Genomic DNA, 22,641 nt, shown 5'->3' with positions numbered 1-22,641 from the left:
AGCCTCCCTCAGTTGAATAGAACCCAGATTATACAAAGTTTAGTGTATATTATATTATAACTGGTACTTTTGCACACTACAATACAAGATAAATATTTAAAATTTACTTGTAAATTTATAAATATAATAAACAACTTTTTTAAATACAAATATTAGACTTAAATAATATTTTAGTATCCAGTAAAAAATAAAATTATATAAGGAATCCTCAATGAAAAATAATGTTTTGTTTTATTTAGGGTAGCTGTATGATAAGTGTGAAAAAGAGTTGTTTTTATACTTATAAATGAGCTCAATCTTGTAATTGTTCATGTTGTTCCTTATTGAAAAGTTGTAATAGGTAGTACATTGTTATGTAAAATATTGTACAGGAAATGGTGTATTATTTAGACTCTGTCAGCCAATTTTCGCAAAGCGAAAGCCAAAATTCGCACTGCCAAAAGAAGAAAATTCGCATAGCGCACCAGTACCTGTGCGCTGAGCGAATAACATCAGTTAAAGTGCAGCAGTTAAGAAAATTCGCATAGCGCACCAGTACATGTGCGCTGAGCGAATTAATGAATTTAAGTGGCTTTAAAAGACGTGACAGAGCGACAGAAACATCTCTTCTAACAGAAATTCCGGACAAAAGAAAGAAACAGGGAAAGTGGAATTCTTTGCCAATGGTATGTCTCTTTTGTTTGAATTTCTTTTATGCAGTTTGTCTACAGATGTTTCTAGTTGTTGGAAGATCCTAGGGATGGGATTTCAACACCTGAAAGGGGAGTACTAAGTGATCTTGCAACAAGAGGGATCTGAGTGAGGTTATTTAGGAAATCCATTTCAATCATTTTGCATATTGTAATTGTTGTTTGATTGGTGTGCTCACGTTATCCAATTTTGTTTCTTCTTTTCCTTATTTCTTTGTTTGTTTTTTTTTTTATTTTTCTATTTCACTTCTCTATATGTTACTTTTAATTTTATCTTTATGTTTTAGTTTTTGTAAGAAATTGTTGAAGTTTCTGTGTTGGTAAGATGATTATGCAGGTGCAGATGGAGTTATCTTCAATGTTTTGTAATATGTTTTGAACTATGTGTTACTTGTAAAGACATGTGACTTTTTGATTTAATTGTTATGCATTGTCTTGATTAAGTTGATGTGATTCTTGAAAATGATAACACATATGACTGTGGTTGCAATGTGCTTCATATATTTTTATCTGTGTGTGAGTATGTATGACCAGATGTGTTGAGTGTTGAGAGCGTGTGTTGAGAGTAAGAAATATGATGAGTTGTCTAGATATGGAGTTTACTTTTGCATGATTGTGATTCTATATACATACACACATGTGTGGTTAAGGATGAGAGAGGCATTGTTTGATATTGATTATACAGCTACTTGGTCAAACAACCAACCTTAACACATCATGATACATTTGTGAACCCTTTTGAGCCTTGAAATTTTTTCCTTCCACCTTGAGCCTATTAGATGATATCCTACCTTACACCCTAGAAGAGAACATGTATTATGCTTTAAAAAGAGGTTAAGGTTGAATTCAAGTTTGTGGGAAGAAAAGATCAATAAAAGAAAATATGATAAAAAAAAGCTCAAAATGAAAAAGAAGGTTGAGCTGTGAAAGAAAATGGTATGTGATGAATGATATATTTTGGGATTTGAGTACTGGATTGGGAATTGAAGTTGTTCTCTTCTTAATAGGTGTCTTTGAATCCAAGAAAAACCATGATTCTTTTTCTAGCCAAGCCAAGCCTTAACCTGAAAAGACCTTTGGACTTAACCAATAGTGTGTGAAGTGTGTGAATCAAATGAAATGCAAAAGCTGATGAAGTTCTATGTCAATTCTACTGTCATGTGAGCACAAACACTTGAGTGTGAGTAATGATAAATGTCGATCTGGTTGTTCATATTCTATGCACAGATGATTTTTGTGAGTGATGCACCATGTCATACTTGTTTGAAATCTTTGGGAATGCATGTGATTATTCTGATGTGCAGAGCCATTTTATCAAAATGTCAAATGTCTCTTGTGATGTTCATTTTCTTATGTGATTTCATGAGGGCATGAAATAGTTCAAGTTTGGGGAGTTGATAAGTGTGAAAAAGAGTTGTTTTTATACTTATAAATGAGCTCAATCTTGTAATTATTCATGTTGTTCCTCATTGAAAAGTTGTAATAGGTAGTAGATTGTTATGTAAAATATTGTACACGAAATGGTGTATTATTTAGACTCTGTCAGCCAATTTTCGCAAAGCGAAAGCCAAAATTCGCACTACCAGAAGAAGAAAATTCGCATAGTGCACCAGTACCTGTGCGCTGAGCGAATAACATCAGTTAAAGTGCAGCAGTTAAGAAAATTCGCATAGCGCACCATGTGCGTTGAGCGAATTAATGAATTTAAGTGGCTTTAAAAGATGTGACAGAGCGACAAAAACATCTCTTCTAACAGAAGTTCCGGACAAAAAAAGAAACGAAAACATCTCAGGAACTTCTAGAGACTACTTCAAGGCATCAAAACACCATTGTTGCAAGGGATTGCATCAAATGTGTACGTTTTAGATGACTAGGAGTAGTTAAATTTCTCTTTCGTTGGGATTGGATGTAATGAACTCACTATGATTTAATTTTCCTGTTCAATATATCGTTGTTAGTTCATATGCTCTTTCTTGAATTTATTATTATTGTATGAAAATATAATGTTATTTGAATGTCTTTGATTACTGGAAAGTAACTTTGAACATGAACGTAGATAGAGCACTTAAGTGATTGGGATCTAGGGATAGACTCAATAACTTGATCATTCTTAACATCGAACTTAATGCAAATTTTGTGTTAAATTGACTAAGGGATTATCATTTTAATATATTAATTTAGAACTAGTTGCTAAGGGATTAGGACTAGTATGCCTTGATGTGAATGTTTGAATGAAGTAATGAAATATTGAACATAGTTTTATATTCATATGATTCATGAAACCCAATTCTAACGAAGTTTCTTTTAAATATAAATTCCTTGCACACCAACTGTTTGATAAAATACCAAAAATAGTTTCTTGTGTTTTTTTTGTGCATTTTAATGTCTAATTGGGTTATAAAAGGAAGAATTGTCATGTGTTGCACAAGTCCCTTGGGAGACAATACTTTTACTTATTCACTGTATTACTTGGAACGATTTGGTATACTTGCCAAAAAGTTATCAAGTTTTTGGCGCCGTTGTCGGGGACTTGTGTTCCAACACAAGGCAATTTGGGCATTTATGACTCTTTTAGACTTTGTTGTGAATTTTCCTTTTTAATGTGGTTGTGTATGCAGTTGGCTTTAGTTTTTTAAGACTTTCCATTGATTTAGTTTGAACTTAATGCCTGTCTCGAGGTACGCTTTAGAGCTTGATGTTGTTATTGAAAGTTCTTAGGAATGAGATTTCAGTAGCGGAACTAACTAAATCAAACCAGATGTACAAATCATCAGGGATGGGGTTGTGTGTTTGGATTCACTGTTTTGGAACTTAAGGCAAGTTTGATGGACTTCTTAGGGATTGGGTGAGGGTTTGTCATACTTAGGTAGGCACAACAAGAGGATCTGAGTGTTCTAACTTCAGAAAACAGGAAAGTGGAATTCTTTGCCAATTGTATGTCTCTTTTGTTTGAATTTCTTTTATGCAGTTTGCCTACATATGTTTCAAGTTGTTGGAAGATCTTAGGAATGAGATTTCAACAGCTGAATTTTTTTTTTTGCAGAAAAGAAAGTTACTATTTTTGATGAAAAGTTGCAATAACAAATTTCTAAACAAAACATTTTTTTTATTTATTGAAAACTCATTATATGAGTTTCTTTGTTGGATATTCAATTTAAAGAATTTATGCTACTTAAATCTTATGTAAGTTTAAATTTTATTTTGCAAAGGTGTGAATCTGGGCTATTTCTTAAAATTATTTATTATATGAAATACCAATATCATGCAATAGTTCAAAATTATAATTTGACAACTAATTCAATGTCAATTAGGTGACCAGATATTTCAATTGTTTTTCAATTCTAAAATTGCTCAAATAATTTTTAATTCCAACTTTAACAAAGACAGTTAATTATTTTAGATGGTAAAATGGACTAATGTTGGTCAAACACATTTAACAGGGATGAGAGATAAGGGTGGGTGTGAGTTTTATTGTTGTTTCTAAGTAAAAAATTATTTTTATCTCTCTTTGTTACATTTTAGTGTTTTAAATATAAATTAATATTTTAAAAAATTAAATTAAAATAAATATGATATGGTGAATGATTTAATATTAAAAAGATGTTTTCTTTTTTTCTATGTTAAATATTAATAAAGAAATTTTAATTACTTAAATATTAAATAAAAATATGGAATAATAAGTTGGTAGATATCAAATAATTAAAGAAAAAAGTAAAAAAATATCGAATGTGTTGATTCAGTAAAATTGAGGATTGTATTATGCAATACAGTATTGCTTGCGAAATAAAAAATATATAGTTTAATTAAAGTTATAATAAGAGGAAAAGTACTTAAAAATAATAAATTTAGTAGATATCGAACAAGTTAACAAGTTACAATTAAAGAGAATGAAAACTTTTGTAGAGAAACAAAAGTTATTCTAACAAAACGAAACAAATTAAAACTAAGGGTCAAAAGAGAACAAAATAATAAACTATTCATGTTACCTAAACCAGGGTTTAAGAGATTGAACGTGTCAAACATTCTTATAAAAAACATATTAAAAAAAAATAGATACAATCAAATGTGACCATTTTATTTAACAAAATTGAAATTTGTGTTTTCTAATGCAATACACCATTTAGCCAAAACACATAAAAAGTAAATTGTGTAATAATATTGTAATAAAAGGAAAAATATCTTAAAAATTTAAGTGAACTTTGTGAATTTGAACAATCTGAGAGAAAATAAAGAAAGGTTATGAAATTAAGGAAAAGTATCGTAGTAATTTAAAATAAAAATAAATATAAGGATAAGAATGAGTGTAAGGACAAGACAAAGATAAAAACATATATATATATATATATAGAGAGAGAGATTAAAACAAGATAATATGTACATATTATCTCCATTATTGTATCAATTTAAAAAAAAATTAGATATTACCTATACCTAAATTGATGAATACATAAATTTTCCATCGAAATTGAAACAAATTTCACCAATACCTCCGAGACTTATTTTTCATACCTATTTGTGAAACACATCCTCAATGTCAAACTTATTAAGGAAGACATGTTTCTAGATTATTGAGCTACCTACTAAACATATTAAAGGTGTGATAAGAAGAATCATAAATTTTAATATGAAATACACAAATTTATTGATACTCATGCATGAATAGAAAAAGGTGTAAAATGCATATACTTTTGTGTATAAACTTGAATAGATTTGAAGGAGAGTGATTGAATGAATTTGAGAGGATTTGAAGTTAAATTTTTTGTTGTTTATTTGAGTGGATTTTGGAAGTAAGTGAGAGTAAATTTGGAAGTAAAGTTTCTGAGAATTAGTGTAGAATTTGATTGATGTGAAAGATTAAAAAAATTTACTTCCAAATTCACTCTCACTTACCTCCAAAATCCACTCAAATAAACAACAAAAAATTTACTTTCAAACTCTCAAATTCATTCAATCACTCTCTCCCAAATCCATTCAAGTGAACAAGAAGTGAGTGAGGAGTCTTCTTCAAATAAGACGGTAAAAAATAGAGTAAAAATCTTGAAATAGATGTTAAGAGATAATCCAAAAAGAATGTTGATAAGTAGATGAAAATGACGCAAAACATTGAAGATATGTATCTTGGCTGGCAAGACCTTTAGAAAATGTTGTAAACTAAGAATGTGTTTTGCTTATATACTTCTTTATATTCTTGTTTTTTTGGTGTAATTATTTGGATTGGGATCTTGTTATACGTGTGTCATCATCCTAATTTTGTCTTGAAATTGGATCCTTCACACACTTGCATTAGCTAATTCAATTTTAGCATGTCATGTAATTGTTTCTCTTTTCTTTCACAATTGTACATGTAAATTCTTATTTATTTTATTTTTTTTAGAAGAGTAGATTTAGGATTTGCATATAATAAGCCATATTTTAATAATAATATCACCATTTATTTACCTACCACAAAAAGGCATAATAATTAGTAGAATAAACAAATATTTTTCAAAACTAGCAAGAGTTCTTAAAACATATCTTATAACATTTTGCTAATACTATGTTTCAACTTGTTTTTACCTTAATTTATGGAAACATATTTTAAATATATGTAAATATCATTATAAGAATTTTTGTAATTATCAATGAAAATAAATTTATCGATAAAATTAAATTTATTAATAAATTTTAGAATTTGAATTATTAACAAAAGTATCCATCAATAAAATTCAATGGTGACATCTATATTTGAATTTATATTCTCGACGAATATTTTTGTTGGTAATATATCTGTTGGTAAATTTTGTTTGTAATTTATAATTTTTCTTATTGATAAATTTGTCCATTGGTAAATTTTGTCGTTAAAGTAATGTTACACTTTACACTTTGGGTCTTGATCAATTACTATAATCTATCATTAAAATTCGTTGATAATTATATGTTTGAAACTTTGTCAATAATTTATATTTCTTATTTTTCGTAAATAAATTTTCTGTTTAATTTCATGAAGTTTTTTTATATTAAGTGGAAATTGGTGAAAAAAAGAAAAGAAGAACAAGAGAATGGAAGAGAAGAGGAGGAACAAAAGTTGGAGTTGGTGGCTTTGGTGACAACGTGAAGATGATGGAGGTGGAGCGAGAGATAGAGGAGGAAAATGAAGAATAAAAAGAAAGAGAAACACAAGGAAGAGGAAAGAAAAAGAAGAGAAAGAGGAACCAAAGGTAACAAATGCAGCAAGGACGGTGATAACGAAAGAGAAAAATGATAAGAAGGAGGAGAAGAGGAAGAAGAAGTAGAAGAAAACAAAAAGAAAAGAAAAATAATAAAAATATCCAATTACAATATTTACCGACAAATTTTATCAATCGCAAAAGTTTATAAATAGTTACTAATAAATATATACTAATAAATATTTATTGACGAATATTGATTGTGAGTAATTACTAACAAATTTTTTATCCATCGATAAAATTTATTGATAAATATATTATCGATAGATTTTTTTATTGTTAATAATTTGTCAATAAACTCGAATTATCAACAAAATTTTATTATTATCAATAAATTTTATCATTGATAATTAGTAATTTTCGCATTATTGTGTATAATTGATAATTTTATAGTTAATGAAACTTTGATTTTGATGAGTTTTCTTTTCTTAGGAAATTCATGGTAGAAGATTTATAACTTTCTTATATATAATATAAAACTTAGACTTGTATAAATTTTTAATAAATGTTTTATTTATTTTGAAGAGGGAGAGGGCAAGCCATAAAAATGATAAAAGATTAGTAGTACACAAGAAGATTCCATGGTAAATTCAAATTTGTTTGACTGAAAACAACAAAAAAAGGCGATGAAATTAGAATGAAAAAGACTCTAAGCAAACCAATTCCGCTTAAGAAATGTAAGAAAAAAAAAAGGGTAAGGAAATCAAAATCCTGGGAGTTCATTGAGTGGATGAAGGAAGGAAACAGGAAACATTCCTTGAAAAAGACCAATCGTTGAATAATCAAAATTGGCTAAATGAGTTTCTTCTGGGCACTAAAGAGAGAAGTATCTATTACAGTGGATACTAAAGAGAGAGAGAAAATTGCGGAGTGAGAACACGAAGAAGAGGTATCTATGAAAACTTTTTCTTTTTCTTTTTCACAACTTTTGATACATTTAGCTTTTAATTCCACTAATCTGGAATATCATTACATTTAAACATATAGGGTTAAACATACACCACAATATCATATCACTGTTTTTCAATACATACTTATCATATTTACCGTTTTAATTAAGAAGTTAATAGAAAAAAAATTCCTAATTATGTGAGCATCAAATCACATATATGATAGTGTGGTGAAGTTTATAGCTTTTGCTTACCCATTCAAATGAAAGTTGAATTCCTCTTCAAATAAATTACTTGCTTCCTTCTAAACCTATATATCTTGAAATTGAGTTAATAGATGAGTGCGCCATTGTCAAACTTCAGCTGCAAATTTAATAAAACCAAATAACTACATAAATATTTGTATCAAAATCATGATATAAAAAATGCATAATCTATAAAAACTCAAGGGCAAGCTTTGACATAGATATCTTAGTTGCCTAAATATTTAGCATTTAACAGTTAAATTTATTGAATGAAAATTAAAACTATTCAAGTAAAATTATCCTAACCACATCCAAATAATGCATATTAGTTTTGCAAATACCACTAAACAACTTTTCATGTACAACACAATTCTATGTAACATTTTCTGGTTTTCTTTTTTCTTTTAATATTCTATTGTTCTTTTTTCTTCTATGCATTCTCCTTTATAGCCATAAACAGATCTTTTTTATTCACGTAGTTTGGAATTCAGGGTGAACAATGGTTGGCATGCACATTGTGTTCAATTGAAATGATGTAATAATTTTGCAAAAGACAATACAATTTTTGTAGGAATCATGCAGCAGTTTGATAAAATCAAAGAAATTCAGAAACATAAAGAAAAGAACTTTTCATCTCACCAGTGCTAAAATTTGGAAGCCTTCAACCCTCTCATGGTTAACCTTGTTTGCTGTCATATTCTATAAATTCTTTAATGGTAAGAACCTCATTTCTGCATAATGAGAAATGATGAATGGGGTCTTGTTTGTTAGTAATGGCAACTTTTTGACAATGAGAAACATTGGGTGAAGGGGAATTTGATGCAAGGGTACATTTTGCATTAAGCATTGTTCTTTTCTCGATGCATGCAAGATAAACAAATTGTCTGATTAGGAGAAATTTAAGGTATCTTAAGTTTTACACTTCAAACTTATTAGATTATAAATAGATTACCAATAGGGCCATTAGCAATTCTAGCATGAATGGTGCTAGTTTGTTTTTCATTCTGTGTATTCTTTTCTACCAACAATTACTTAATAACTTTTTTAATTGGACTTCCTTTCCTCAAAATTCAATGTTTAATTGAATTTTTTTTCACATATACTACTTATATAAAAACTTATATTTATCTATATTTCGGTTGAAATGGTCCGAGGTCGGTCGTCCTTCCTGCACTCTGTTCTGATTGTCCAGTTCTCTCAACTCTGCTCCGTGCCCTGATCGTCCTAGCTTCTCCAATGGATGGTTGACAGACAAAAAACTCTGACGATCAAGTCAAATATGGAAGGTCTTAATATAATTATGGAAAAAATGTCTTTACCTATATATTTTTCTCATATTTTTGTAGGTTTCATAGCAACCAAACACATTAATTATCCATTAATATAATATATTTTTAGACAATAAAACTCGTTAATTATTCATTAATATCGTATACACATTTGATATGGTAATTAAACTTATTAATTGACTATTAGTGTCAACATGCTGATTTGCCTGTAAGATCCATCGGTTATCTGAACCGATCGAAGTCTTCTTGTGGTGAATCAGAGGCGGTTCCGGTCAGTGCACTCTATAATACAATCTATAATTATTTTAACTTCACGTATACGTTTTAAAGTATAAATTATATGGTTAATTATTATTACTATATACTGTTGAAAACAAATGCACTTAGATGCATGTGTATCTTTTCTTTATTATAATAATAAAAATAATTATTTTTATCATAATTATTTAAGAAAATAAGATATAAAATAAATAAATTTTATAATTTTATTATAGGTGATTACTTAAATTTTAAAACCAATAGTTATAAAATTTAAGTGGTAAAATAATAAAATGATTTATATGAATAAAGATAAATTAGGAAGAAAATGTGTATAAAAAAAAGTTATAAAATAGTTAAAAAAATCAATCCTCTATATTATAGATTATTATTTATTTTTGATAAACTCCAAAACACTTAATATAATATAAAGTTAAGATTTAATTAATAAAATTTACTTCTTTTATAATAGCTATTAATTTTTTAATAAGTTAATAATTACGAGAGAAAGACATTTCAAATGAAAATGTTAAAATGATAATTGTATTAATAAATGTAATAATGATATTAATAGATTGCCTGCCATTTCTATTATGACCATAATATCAATACTACTATCATAGATGTTATCATTTCTTAGTAAGTAAATATGATCTCATCCTCTCCTTTCAAAGGAAATTCACATCCTTTTTAATATATTGAGAATGAAACGATGTTTTAAAGATATATTTTTCCAATATCTTAGAAAATCATTTCTATAATGTATTTTAAATAGAAAGACTCAGTTACATATAATTTTTCTAAACGAGTTTTATTATTTTAAATTACATCATCTTTCTAAACTTCTTTCTCTAAAACTTTTTACTCTCTTTAGAGATTCTAACGTTTTGTGAGTAATTCTTGAGACAAAATATTTAAATTTATCCGATTAATTGCCGCAAAAGAGCAAGTTGATTTTTACTCTTTTCATAGTCTATCCATTTTTCTATTATTTATATGAGCAGATAAAACTTCCTATGTGTTTGGAACTGTTTTAAGACCCTTAGAATTGTTTGGTCATCTGTCAGGTAAGGATAGTTAATTACCTTGTTTTAAAATTTTGATGGTTGAAGATTATGAAATTGCATGTTTAGTTTGTCTGAGATTGATTGAATTAGTGGTTGATTTGCTAGTAAAGTGTATGTGTTGCATTATTTGTATATAGTTTGTAATTTTTTTGAATTGGTGTTGAGCTAAGGGACTGGGGATAGGACCATTTCGGTAAATTGGTGTGCATTTTGACATTGAAACATGTTTTTGAACTAAGAATTAAGTTAGGAATACCAATTTGATAATCTGAATAAGTCTTTGGTTCCCTAAATCACATAATTGAAGTTGTTGTTTTCTGGTATGACACTGACCGATACTAGTATGATGTTAAAGCGCAAGCTTGATTGTGAAGGTCTAGAAGCATTTTTACTTCAGACCGTTGAGTGCTGAACTTGTACCATTGGTCATGCAAAAATGCGAATGCTTTAGTGCTAAGCGGTGGCAGGGCATCATTGCGTGACACTTTTCATTGCAAGTCTTGAGCTATTTAATTTCTTTTTGCTGAGCGGAAGATATGTGTCATTGAGCGTGACCTTTTGCGAGAGGAATGGCGGTGAGTAGCAAGACTTGTTACTGAGCGCCACCCTTTGTAAGAGGTCTGACGCTGAGCGTCACTCTAAACAGTAATGTGTATTTTTGTGACTTTTTTTATTTTTTTCTTGAGTTATTTGATATGGTTTTACTATGGATATGGTGCTTGTTTGATATGAATTATGGATTATTAGTATGGTTGTAAGAATGTATGGTTGTAGTTGGAAGAAATTTCAAGGAGAATTTTCTTGTGATGGTTTAAGTAGTGCATGTATTGATATATAGATTTCGTATTGGGAGTTATTCCGATGCTCTAATAACTATCCAATCCCAAGTAAGAAAATGTGGGATATATGGTGATAGGAGCATGAGATCCTAATTTAGGGGTTTTACCTTGGCTTAAGACGGAAACAAGTTAACCTTGTGTGTGGTAGAGTGAAACCCATTGACAATGAGTCTATATAGGAGTAGAGGCCATGACAAATGCATAACTCACTAGAGTCTGATGTCAATACATGTATCAGATGGTCAAGTCTAGTGTGAAAGTCTAGAGTGAATAATTGCATCTCTTAGGATTTGTGAATACGAATGTTTATACGTATTAACATCCATTTATAAATGTTGTATGATTTCTCTTTTTTGTATATTACTTACTCTTTGTTTTTTTTGTTTGTCTATTTATTTTTCTTATTTGCAATTATCATGTAAGTAAATGAGAATATTCAAATAAATCTAATGCAGTATGAAAATGATGTTGAAGCTTATAATAGATTGTTTGATTTAAATTTCCTATATATTTTTTAGAAACAATATTATACTTTTTGACTCAGTATAATATTATTCTGAATGACATAAGATTCTTTTATATATATATATATATATATATTTATATTTATATTTATTTATTTGAGTTATCTATTTTTTATATTAAATAGGTAATGTTATTTTTAATAACTAAATACTATTATTATAATGAGATGTTATATATATTATAATCATATTCGGGATATTTGTAATAATATTTATTTATATATTTTAAATTATCTGTTATTTATATTAAATGTGTAATGTTTTTTTAATAATTAAATATTATTATTAAAATGACGTGTTAGCATTTTTATTGAGATAAATTAGTGGAAGACTCTAGAAAAAACTATGTATTTTTGGTTAGTAATTTGTAATATTTTGGATTTGAAAAAAATCATAAGTTCTATAAGAAAAAGAAAAAGAATGTGTACATAAAAAATGTAACAGTGATCACCAAGAATGAAACAAAAAATAAAATCCTGTTGTTTGTTTCTCATAGAGATTTTGAGTTGTTTTATGCACAACAATAAACTCGGTGACTCAATCTGGTGAGTGTGAATCTTTGATGAGAATGCAGAGATGCTTTACCTCTCCATCCCTGTGGCTCATCGATTTTCCATTTCAATTTCATCCGAAGCGTTGCGGCAGTTCCTTTCTTCCTCATCGGGGATGACTGTGGAGGCCACAAAACTACAATGTTTGAACCCGCGTGAAGTCCATCAGGTAATTTCTTTAGCCCAACCACCTCCAGCAAGAAATCTGCTGGAGTTTGTAGGTCAAATTTTTAAAGCTTCTCAAGACAGGAAAATCATGTAGGTTCAGCTGTTTAAATATGAGAATTAGGAAGAAGGAGGTTCTAATTAGAAGTAGGAAAGGTGTAGATAGAAGTTATTACCCTTTTTAAAAATCTTCCCAAACTGAAAGTCTTAGATCCTCAGGAGGCAGAAGAACACCTTTTTCAATTAATATATCATCTGGAAATGGAGGACATGTCAAATAAACAAAAGTGAAACACAACTAGAATATGAAAAGAATCCCAGAAGTGAACTTACTGAGAGATAATGTGTGTACTGACTCCTAACCGCAGCATGAACAGAAGAAATGGATCTAAAATGATATTTTTAGTATCTTCCACCACTGCAATCAAACTTCACAATATGCTGAATGAGAATGGATCTAATTCATTTTTTACTGTCCTCAAGAATTAATGTCTCAAAAGTTCAAACAGATTCCAGGAACTTACAATCTGTTTTTCCACATAGTGTTATGCCAACTTCAAAAACAAGCTGTATTATGTATATGACTTTATTATCAATTGGAAGTCATAGATAAACAGAGTTAAATTTCAAAAAGTAAAGAAAATTTAAATATAAAACTAAACTGAGATGCACCTCCTTCCATATTTAAACCAATGTTCTTTTTTCAACGTTAATGACAACAAAGAATCAGTATAAACTTTTCAATAATGGTTGATTAAGAAAAATTATTCTAGTCTTTATATGATACAAAATTTATTAAGCAATATCGACGCATGCAGAAAATCACCAAATGCAACGACCTAGGAAATTTGTATATTCTTCACACAGCAAAGTGGCGTTACAGAAGATCCATCAAATCAGTGTCTCGGTGCCTCCAGACACATGTCAAGGTTTGCTCTGACACGAGTTTTGAGTTGGTGAAAAAAATCTGTTAACAATTAACAGTACCCTATGATATCTCACACAAACATACATATAACATCACTAACATCATCTATGATAGACTGAACATGAATCATGCAGTGATCTCTAATCTCAATTTTAATCGCTAAAGTTTTCTTTGCTTAACAATAACTGAATAATGACACTTTGACACCAACAATTTCTTTACATTTATTTGATACTATCCTTTATTCTTTTCTTTTTTTTTTTAAATGCAAAAGGTTATTTTTGTTAGGACCATTTTATTCCCATAAATAGTTGTGAAATGGTAGTTATTCATGTCAAAGAACCTTTTTCCATATGTTAATGAGTCCAACTACTTATTAAATCTACAGGACATTGTTCGTATGTAAAGTTATATGTACAGCAGAAAATTCCTTTCTTTCAAAATAGAAAAGAAAGTGGTTAAAACGAAAGTTAATACCTTAAACTTTTTGACTGTGTCATTCAAGAGTTCCTTCTACTCTTCTGGTTCACCAATGATAACTTCTTTGATGTGGGATATTTTGTGCCAATCCAGTCCAACTCCTGGCTGACATCTTTTGCATAATTCAGGACAATCATTGATTTCCAAATGTTCAAGGTTTCGTAGGTGATGCGTGCTATCAGGGAGTGAGATCAACCTTGGACAATGTTCAATTATAAGTAGTTTGAGAGAGGTCAAAGTTGACAGCCACTCAGGAAGCTCCTCAAGATTGTTGCAGTCAACAAGTAACAAGGAATGCAGTGTGTTCACAGATCCTTGCAACCACTCAGGCAAAGTGACCAACTGTGGCAAACTTTGAAGAACAAGTAATTTTAACCTTGAATCAGGAATGGAATTAAGGTTGCTAAGGCCCATTGACAATTCCATCTTACTGCATTTGAAGATAACCAAACTCTCTAAATTTGTAATGACATGAAAGGACAGAGACTTTAAACCCCCACAACCAGAAAGATGCAAAAACTTAAGACTTCTAGGTTGTATAGCTTGGAACAATGACTCCAAATTATCACAAGAATAGAGTTCTACTGTTTCTATACAAGCCAATTTTGAAATCTCTTTGTCTGGAAAATCTGGTTGCCTAGTGGTTACAAGCAGCCGACGAAGGCTGACTAACTTTCTTATTCCTTTGGGCAGATTTTGCAGCTTTATGCAACCTCTTAGGTCCAAAGTTTGCAAATTTTGGAGTTTGCATAAGGAATCTGGGAGTCCCTTAAGTTTTTTATTACCTGAAAGATTGAGATATCTTAAATGTTTCAACTTTCCAATGCAGCTAGGCAAACTCTCGTATTCAGAATAACTCAAGTCTAGAACTCTGAGGTATTTGCACCTGGATACCAACGTATTCAAGAAAGCATCATTAGTAGCTTCCATGGGAAAAATTATAGTTCTTGCACCCATGGGAACGAGATCTTGGCCAAGCATATCATTTTCAATGAATGACAAGTGTTGGGCATGCTCAGATATACTTGTACTGTGGGGATACAATATTTGAAACTCACCTTTGGCTACGTACACTGCAAGATCACGGACTAAATCATGTAATTTAAATCTGCATGTGCTCCCCATGTCAAGAAAATCTGTGAGAAAAGATCTTGACCATAGCTCACGCAAATATTCATTAGCAACATCATGTGTTGTTTCATTTTGCTTTGGTGGGGAAAGAAAACCAAGTGCCTCCCACAGCAGAGCAACGTAAGAACTAGAAACATCAAAGTCCTTCGAGGCAAGAGAAAAGCAAGCAAAACATCGTTTCAAATGCGAAGGTAGTTGATCATAACTTAACTCAAGAGCAGGCAAAATATCATTTTCATTTTGTTTTAAGTTCCAAATTTCATTGTCTCTTATATTCTCCCACTCTTTTCGGTCCACCCTTGAGAACAGTGAGCTTCCTAAGGTTCTCACCGCCAATGGTATTCCTCCACATTTTCTCACAATTTGTCTCCCAATCTCCATTAACTCTGGATGGTTTTTTCCTTCTCCATCATCAAAAGCAGATTTGACAAACAGAGACATGGAATCCTCCTCAGAAAGGCCTTTTAGAATGTAAGAGTTAGAGGTTTTAGTGCGCATCATGGCATCTATTGAGTGACTACGAGTAGTCACCAAGATTTTACTTCCTTTGTTACCTACCATCTCTATGATTTCCTTCAACTCATCCCATTTAATACGATTCTCGTTCCACACATCGTCTAAGACGAGCAAGAACTTCTCACTTTGAAGGCTACTTCTCAAACGAATTTGAAGTTGATCCGTGTCTAAATTTTTGAACTTCTCATTGGTGGGGTTAGGAGCAGAGTTTAGGATTTTAATAAGCACATTCCTAAGTTCGAAATCATTAGAGACACACACCCACATCTTCAAAGTGAAACATTCCTCAATGCTAGTGTCATTGAACACTACCTTTGCGAGAGTGGTCTTTCCCAAGCCTCCAAATCCCACAATGGAAATCACTGAGAGACTTCTGTCATGATGATTATCTTGCAGCAAAAGCTCTATTATCTTCTGCTTATCATGTTCTCTTCCTACCACATTTGAGACATTCACATGTGAATGAGTCATTTCCCTCGCATTCAAAACCTTTGTATCCTTGTCACTGCTTTGAAGACCAAACATGTGGCCATCAGTTGCAACCTTCTCTAACTGCTTCTTGATGTCTTTTATCTCACGCCCCATTCTGTAACGGTAAACCACAGGATTACTAGTTGAAAACAAACGACATACCTTCCTGCAGAAGCTGCCATGAGAGCTGACAACGTGATTCCGCAACACTTCGCATTCAAAGTTGTCGACTATGTCTTCCGCGTGGGCAAACACCTGCCTTATCTGTCTTAGCCACTCACTCAGGGCATTGTTCTGCTGCTTCTTTTGCTCAGCGTCTAACAAGAATGCTTTGACAAGTGCCATGGTCTTTTTCATCTGCTGTAGCTCTTGGTACACACCCAACGCCAAAGAAGCTTGTTCGACAGCTCGAGAAGCGAGCTTCGTTATAAGTGATTCTGCAACCGCGACAATGAGTGATTCGGCCATGACTTCAGGCAGACAAGAATTCAGTGACAACCTCAGGAATGGTTTTTTCTCTGAATCTTATCTTGTCATTATGATATTTATCTGTGAAAAGTCTAGTCAATATTGGAGAGCTCTTCACGTAGGAAAACTCTATTTTGAAGACAAAAATTGATGGGGTGATGTTACATATACCTATTTTTTTTACCTTGGCGATGAAAATAATTATTTATTCGATGGTTTTGAGTTGAACCAGTTGATTTAAGAAAAGTCAACAAGGTACTTTATTACATGCATCTTTGTAAGGTTGAGATAGCATCATAGAAAGACAGATATTATGTTGAAGACACTACATATGTTCAACCCAAATGAAAGTTTGTAATTTTGTTGTTACTATGTATCTTTGGGTTTCATGAAATTTCTCAAAGACAAGATGTCCACTGTACTATATTGTCGATGATTTCAAGAGAAATATGGAGTCTTTGTAATACAAAACCAATTCGTCAGTAAACAAAACAATACTGTTTATAAAATGGGGCCAAATATGACGCCACATAATAATTTTTTTATGCACTTCCTACTTGTACTCATGTATTTAATTGGATAAAATACCCCAATAATGATTTTTGTAGTCTAGTAGATTGGTGGTTGGGGTGTTAGAATCAATCATATATAAATATATTCACTGTTAATTTTTATGTACAATTTTGTTTTAAAACCCTTTTACTGCAATTATATTGGATGATGAGGGGCTATGGTATGCCAACCAGGTCAACGAGCCAAAACAAACTCAATTAAGTTTTTCATCCACGACATATATAATTCCTCAAATCAACTTCTCATTTTTTTTTATACATTCAATATAGAATTTCATGAATACGCACTTAACAAAAACTAACTTTGTCAATGTAGATTCTATAAAATAAATTCCTATTCCATTTTTGTAATGGAAATAGCTCAAACAAACAAACCTGATACCATCTAGCATACAAACGAATAAACCATACAAATGAAGACAAATAAAGAAATGACAATAGAAAAAACTCCCTAAAAGAACGACTTGAAAGTCACAAGCAAGGATAAAAAAGAATCACACACAGAAAAAACTAACATGGTTTAATTAAAATGTTAATGAATTTCAATATATGCCTACAAAGATATACCTAGAATGAAAACCAGTTTGTATCCTATTCCAAAGTTTAATTGATATATAATATTAATTAATATATATTGGTTTCTCTAACTTGTTCCTATCACTTCACATTTTAATTGGAGAAGGTTTTATTTGTGAGGTTTCACTAAGTTGTCTGCTCAAGACTTGCGGGAAAATAGAAGTAGAGACATAATTCAGGAGTTGTGAACCTGCAATGGAGGTGAGTTATTGAGTTGACATTTGATTTTATTTCTGCCCAGTTTAAATTTTACCTAAATGTTGTGATTTGAAGATTATTTTCCAGTTCATCTATTTGAAGAATCTTATGTTAGCTACTCTTGATAGTAGAGATGATATGGTAGATTGGTAGGAAAATGACACTCATTAATAAATTTTTTAATGTGCTTTTGGTATTATGTTGTGTGTCAACTAGACACTTTCAATTTATGGACTTATCTTGGCTTCTCTTCTCTAAAACCATAAAATATATTATTAAGACACAATTATTTCTTATTATTGTCTAATAATCACTACAATGCCCTGTTGACTCTTGCATTCTAAAACTGACAACTCTTAAGCAAATAAACAACCCATTTAATTCGATTATATTTAAGTTTAGTTAATAAAACTCTCCTCTAAACTTAAATGTTTCTCGTGACTTTCATCATTCTTTCCTACATTCAGACTTATTTTTTTCATTTGTCGACTCCTCGTGGTCGACTTCTCCATTGCTTTGGCCTACTTCTCAAATGCTTTTGGCTGACTTCTTATTAACTATGGGACTTGCTCTTTCCTTTCAAAATGGTTGTCTTGGTCGCTTTGTGTATGGCCAACTTGTACTTCATTGTGTGCACATTATCTCCCTGATTATCTTGATCTTCACTTTAACATTCGTACATGATTCAACTGATGCTTCAACTCCTGGCCTATAAGGGTTTTTCAGTCCAAGTATTCCCAACAATGTTTGTTTTGTCTCTCAATCTTTTTGCAGGCCTGCCGATGCATTGCAAACTTTTGGTAGCCATGATAATGTTCTCAATCTAAACCCTTTCTTCATTATTAAAGATCATGATTTCCCTTGTTTGGCCATAATAACTTGAACACATAGCCAATATAATCTCAACAACACCCTTCCAATGTGTAACGATCCTTTTGCAACCTCTCTTCTCCCTTATCAAAATCGTAGTTCTCTCTTTCTTAGAGTTAAACGTCTTCACATGAATGATTTCACAATGCTGCTTCACAACATCAATGTCCATCCCTAAATCCATAACAGCCCAAGAAAGCAATGCTTTCTCAGTTGGACTACCTAAAATTTCTAGCGGCGAGGTTTGTTGGGTCTGGTAAATGCTTTCTACGGTATTCAAATCAATTTCTTCTTTCAATAATTGTACTAAACTCAGTGCCAAATATACACCTTCTACAATTTCCTCCTTTCCCAAATCTTTGCTCAGTAAGTTAACCGAGCTTACCTTAGGTTCCATCGAGCTTCCTACATTCTCCTCCGAGCTATGTAGAGGTCCCTTCAAGCTAATTGGGTTGGTCTCATTCTCGCCGAGCTACTTGGTCTCGACATAGAGACATCCAAGCTTCCCACTTGGTCTATTGTGTTAACCGAGCTCTTCAGTTGCTCGTCTAAGCTCTATACCAAGTTCTCCAGAAAATTCTCCATTGAACTCTCTTTAGAGCTTTGCATTGACCTCTTAACCGAGCTCTCCACCAAGCTCTGCACTGAGCTATCCACCAAGCTCTACACTGGGCTAATTATTCGAGTTCTGCACTAAGCTCTTAACCGAGCTTTCAGCAAAGCTCTGCACCAAGCTCTTCAACAATTTGGCAAGGCACCTCCACGGACTGTCCAAGCTTCCCATTGGTTCTTTTAAGCTTTCATTGAACCTTTCCGGGCTACTAAGTTGTTTGCCCGAGGTATCTTGATACTTGGCTGCATTGTCGAGTTTCCCATGATACTCGATATTCTTGTGGAGTTGTCCTTGCTACTGGACTATTTGTTCAAGTTCTCTTTGTTGCTCGACATTTTTCCCGGATTCTTCTTGCCATTTGAGAAACTTGTTGAGCTCTCCTTTCTAGTTGGCAATGTTGCCAAGCTCTCCTTGTTGATCAGGCAAACATGCCGAATTGTCCTTATGCTTGGAATCTAATCTCTAGTTCGTACATAACTCGACTTCCGATCTCTTGGACATCATACAACTTGCACGTAGCTTGACATCCAGTCTCCAACTCGGCAACTCAACGTTCGAGCTCCTTGTCATCATCAAGATTCCTATTTCTTCTTCAGCTTATTCAGTAAGGAGATTTGTCTGCCTTTTTTCCACTTTCAGATCGACACTCTCATGCAAAATGTTTGACCTTACCACGATAGTAACATTTGGCCGACTTGCATTCATTTGCAAAGTGATTGTGTTTTCCACACTTAAAACATCCCACTTCAGAGTTACTTGACCGACCTCTACGGCCTCTCGCTTGTCCATGGCCTTGCTAGTTCTACAGACCAGTTTGCTCTTCACCATCTTCAAAATCACCTCGTCCTCTTCCACCAAGAAGTCGGCCTTGGGTGTTCCGAGCTCCTTCTTTCACGTCTCGTGTGCCTCCAGTGACCCGACAAGCTCTTCAACTGTGAGCATTGTCAAATCCTTGGACTCTTTGATGGCGCAAACTATACTTTCAAAGTCCTTAGTCAATGACCTTAAGACTTTCTCCACAACTCGGCGAACAGACAACTCATCTCCAGTTTTGCTGAGTTGATTTGTCATCGCTTCCACCCGAGATATATTCTTGGTTACTAATTCTCTTTCCTCCATTTTCAGGCTTTCAAACTCACCTCTAAGCATTTGAAGTCTGACTTGCTTGACACAATTATCTCCTTTGTATACTTTCTCCAAAATCTACCACGCTTCTCTTGAAAATTTAACGTTCACTATCTTCTCAAAGCCAATCGGTATAATATGTACAGAGTTTATTGATCCTTCACAAACAATCTTCTCAATGCAACAACCTAGGCTACCGTCTACTCTACATCTTCTATTGGCTTTTCGTATCCATTCTGCACTACATCCCACACATCTTGCGATACAAGAAAAGCTCTCATTTGCACACTTTAGTTATCATAGTTGACTTTCTTTGTCAATTAGGGCAGGGAAAAACAATTTGCTAGACTGATCGTCTCTCACTGCTTCTTTCTCAAACATTTTCTATTTCACTCGGACTCAACTTTGATGCCAATTTATTAGAAAAATGACACTCACTTATATTTTCTGAGTATGCTTCTGGTATCTTGCTATGTTGTGTGTCAATTAAATACTTACAATTTATAGACTCATCTTGGCTTTTCATCTCCATAACCATAAAATCTACAAATCAAGACACAATTATTTCCTATTATTGTCTAACCACTACATTATCCTACTGAATCTTGCGTGACAACTTTTAAATAAATAAACAACCCATTTAATTCTATTACATTTAAGTTTACCTAACATATACCAGTAATGGTAGATCACGACCATTAGTTGTAGTTTTAATTGTATCATGACTTCAAAACTTGCAAATCTATTTAGAACTACTTTTATTTTTCTTTTATGATCTATTAGTGCAAAAATTCCATTTAACTTTGCCCAATATATTTTGGATTCAAGAAAACCAAAGGCTACCAAAATGTGGTGACATTTTAAAAATTATTAAGAATGTTTAGGCTTCGATTCTCATAAAAACTGAAGAATATATAAGTTTAGGCCTCAATTGTCTAAGAACCAATACTTAGATTCATTAATTCAAAAATGTAATTATTGTTTATTTTATTTTATTTTTTGAGAAAGATTTAGGCTTTATTTTTTTTAAAATCTAAGCCTAAACGTGTTTGAGCTTCGGTTTTACAAATAGTCAAAGCCTAAAGGTTTTTATATCATAACTAACTAGCGAGGCCTTTTGATCTATATGCTTGTTGACGATATGATCTAAAGGTTTTTAATTTTGATTGAGAATATACTTTAATATAGGTTAGGCACTTTCATACAATTGAATGAGTTTTTGTTACCAATTGAGAATGTATTTGGATTAATGGTAAAAATTTTAACAATAGTTAGTTAAGAATGTACTTTGATTAATTAACTTTTTACTTGGTTAAGAGGTAAAAGAATAAAAATGATTAAACATAATATAATTTAATTGAAAATGTACTTTGATTCAATTTATTATGAATAATCTAAAAATATATTATTTTAATTAAGAATATATGAAAACCTAGAAAATGATATTTTAGAAGTGATAGTGGTTTAAAAGTTGTGAGACTCGATTATTTTAATATTAAATAGTTTTAATATAAATAGTTTCATTATGAACCAGTTTTATTATTTTAAAACATATTATATTTCGATAAACTACTTTTCTAGAGCTCTTTGGCTTCTTTCTAGGAGTTCTTATCCTTTGTTCGTTTGATTGAATAATTGAGACCATAGGATTGATCCTGGCGACGAGCTCTTCAATTTAGACCAATCAATTTCTCAGATAGAGTAAGTTGGTTTTTTACTCCTTCCTTTGGTTAGTTTCGTTTTCCTTGCATGCTAGCCCTCTGTGTTTTGCCTGTGATATTTAAGTCTTCTATAAGACTCTTTGTTGATTAGTAATCCTAACGGTGTACCCTGATCGTGTTTTTGTGGTTCATAAGAGTAAATAAGACTTCTTGTGCTTGTGGAACTGTTTTAGGCTTTCTAGAGTGGTTTGGTCCTTTATCAAATAAGGGAAGCTAAATACCTTGCTTCTAAAGTTATAGTAGCTTAGT

The 22,641-nt window shown here is 31.7% G+C and overlaps 1 protein-coding gene across 13 annotated transcripts; it reads right to left on the bottom strand.

The window, feature by feature from the left end:
* Positions 1-12,464: 12,464 nt before the first annotated feature.
* Positions 12,465-17,216, bottom strand: LOC124844104 (putative disease resistance protein RGA1). 13 transcript variants are annotated; one of them, XM_088096865.1, is made up of 5 exons: positions 13,563-17,216; positions 13,248-13,290; positions 13,057-13,152; positions 12,900-12,978; positions 12,465-12,826 (listed from the first exon to the last, which is right to left on the bottom strand). In XM_088096865.1, exon 1 carries the CDS (start codon positions 16,715-16,717, stop codon positions 14,165-14,167), a length of 2,553 nt encoding a protein of 850 aa, XP_087952991.1. In that variant the 5' UTR covers positions 16,718-17,216; the 3' UTR covers positions 12,465-12,826; positions 12,900-12,978; positions 13,057-13,152; positions 13,248-13,290; positions 13,563-14,164. The 13 variants fall into 13 exon arrangements, with proteins under 13 accessions (XP_087952991.1, XP_087952993.1, XP_087952989.1 ...); XM_088096867.1 differs by having other exon boundaries at positions 13,057-13,141; XM_088096863.1 differs by having other exon boundaries at positions 13,057-13,290; positions 13,563-13,690; positions 14,129-17,216.
* Between the last annotated feature and the right edge of the window lie 5,425 nt (positions 17,217-22,641).

The sequence above is a fragment of the Vigna umbellata genome, chromosome 8, assembly GCF_029865625.1.
Source record: "Vigna umbellata cultivar VRB3 chromosome 8, Vumbellata_1.0, whole genome shotgun sequence".
Classification (NCBI taxonomy): Eukaryota; Viridiplantae; Streptophyta; class Magnoliopsida; order Fabales; family Fabaceae; genus Vigna; species Vigna umbellata.
This window is presented reverse-complemented; position numbering and strand designations above follow the sequence as displayed.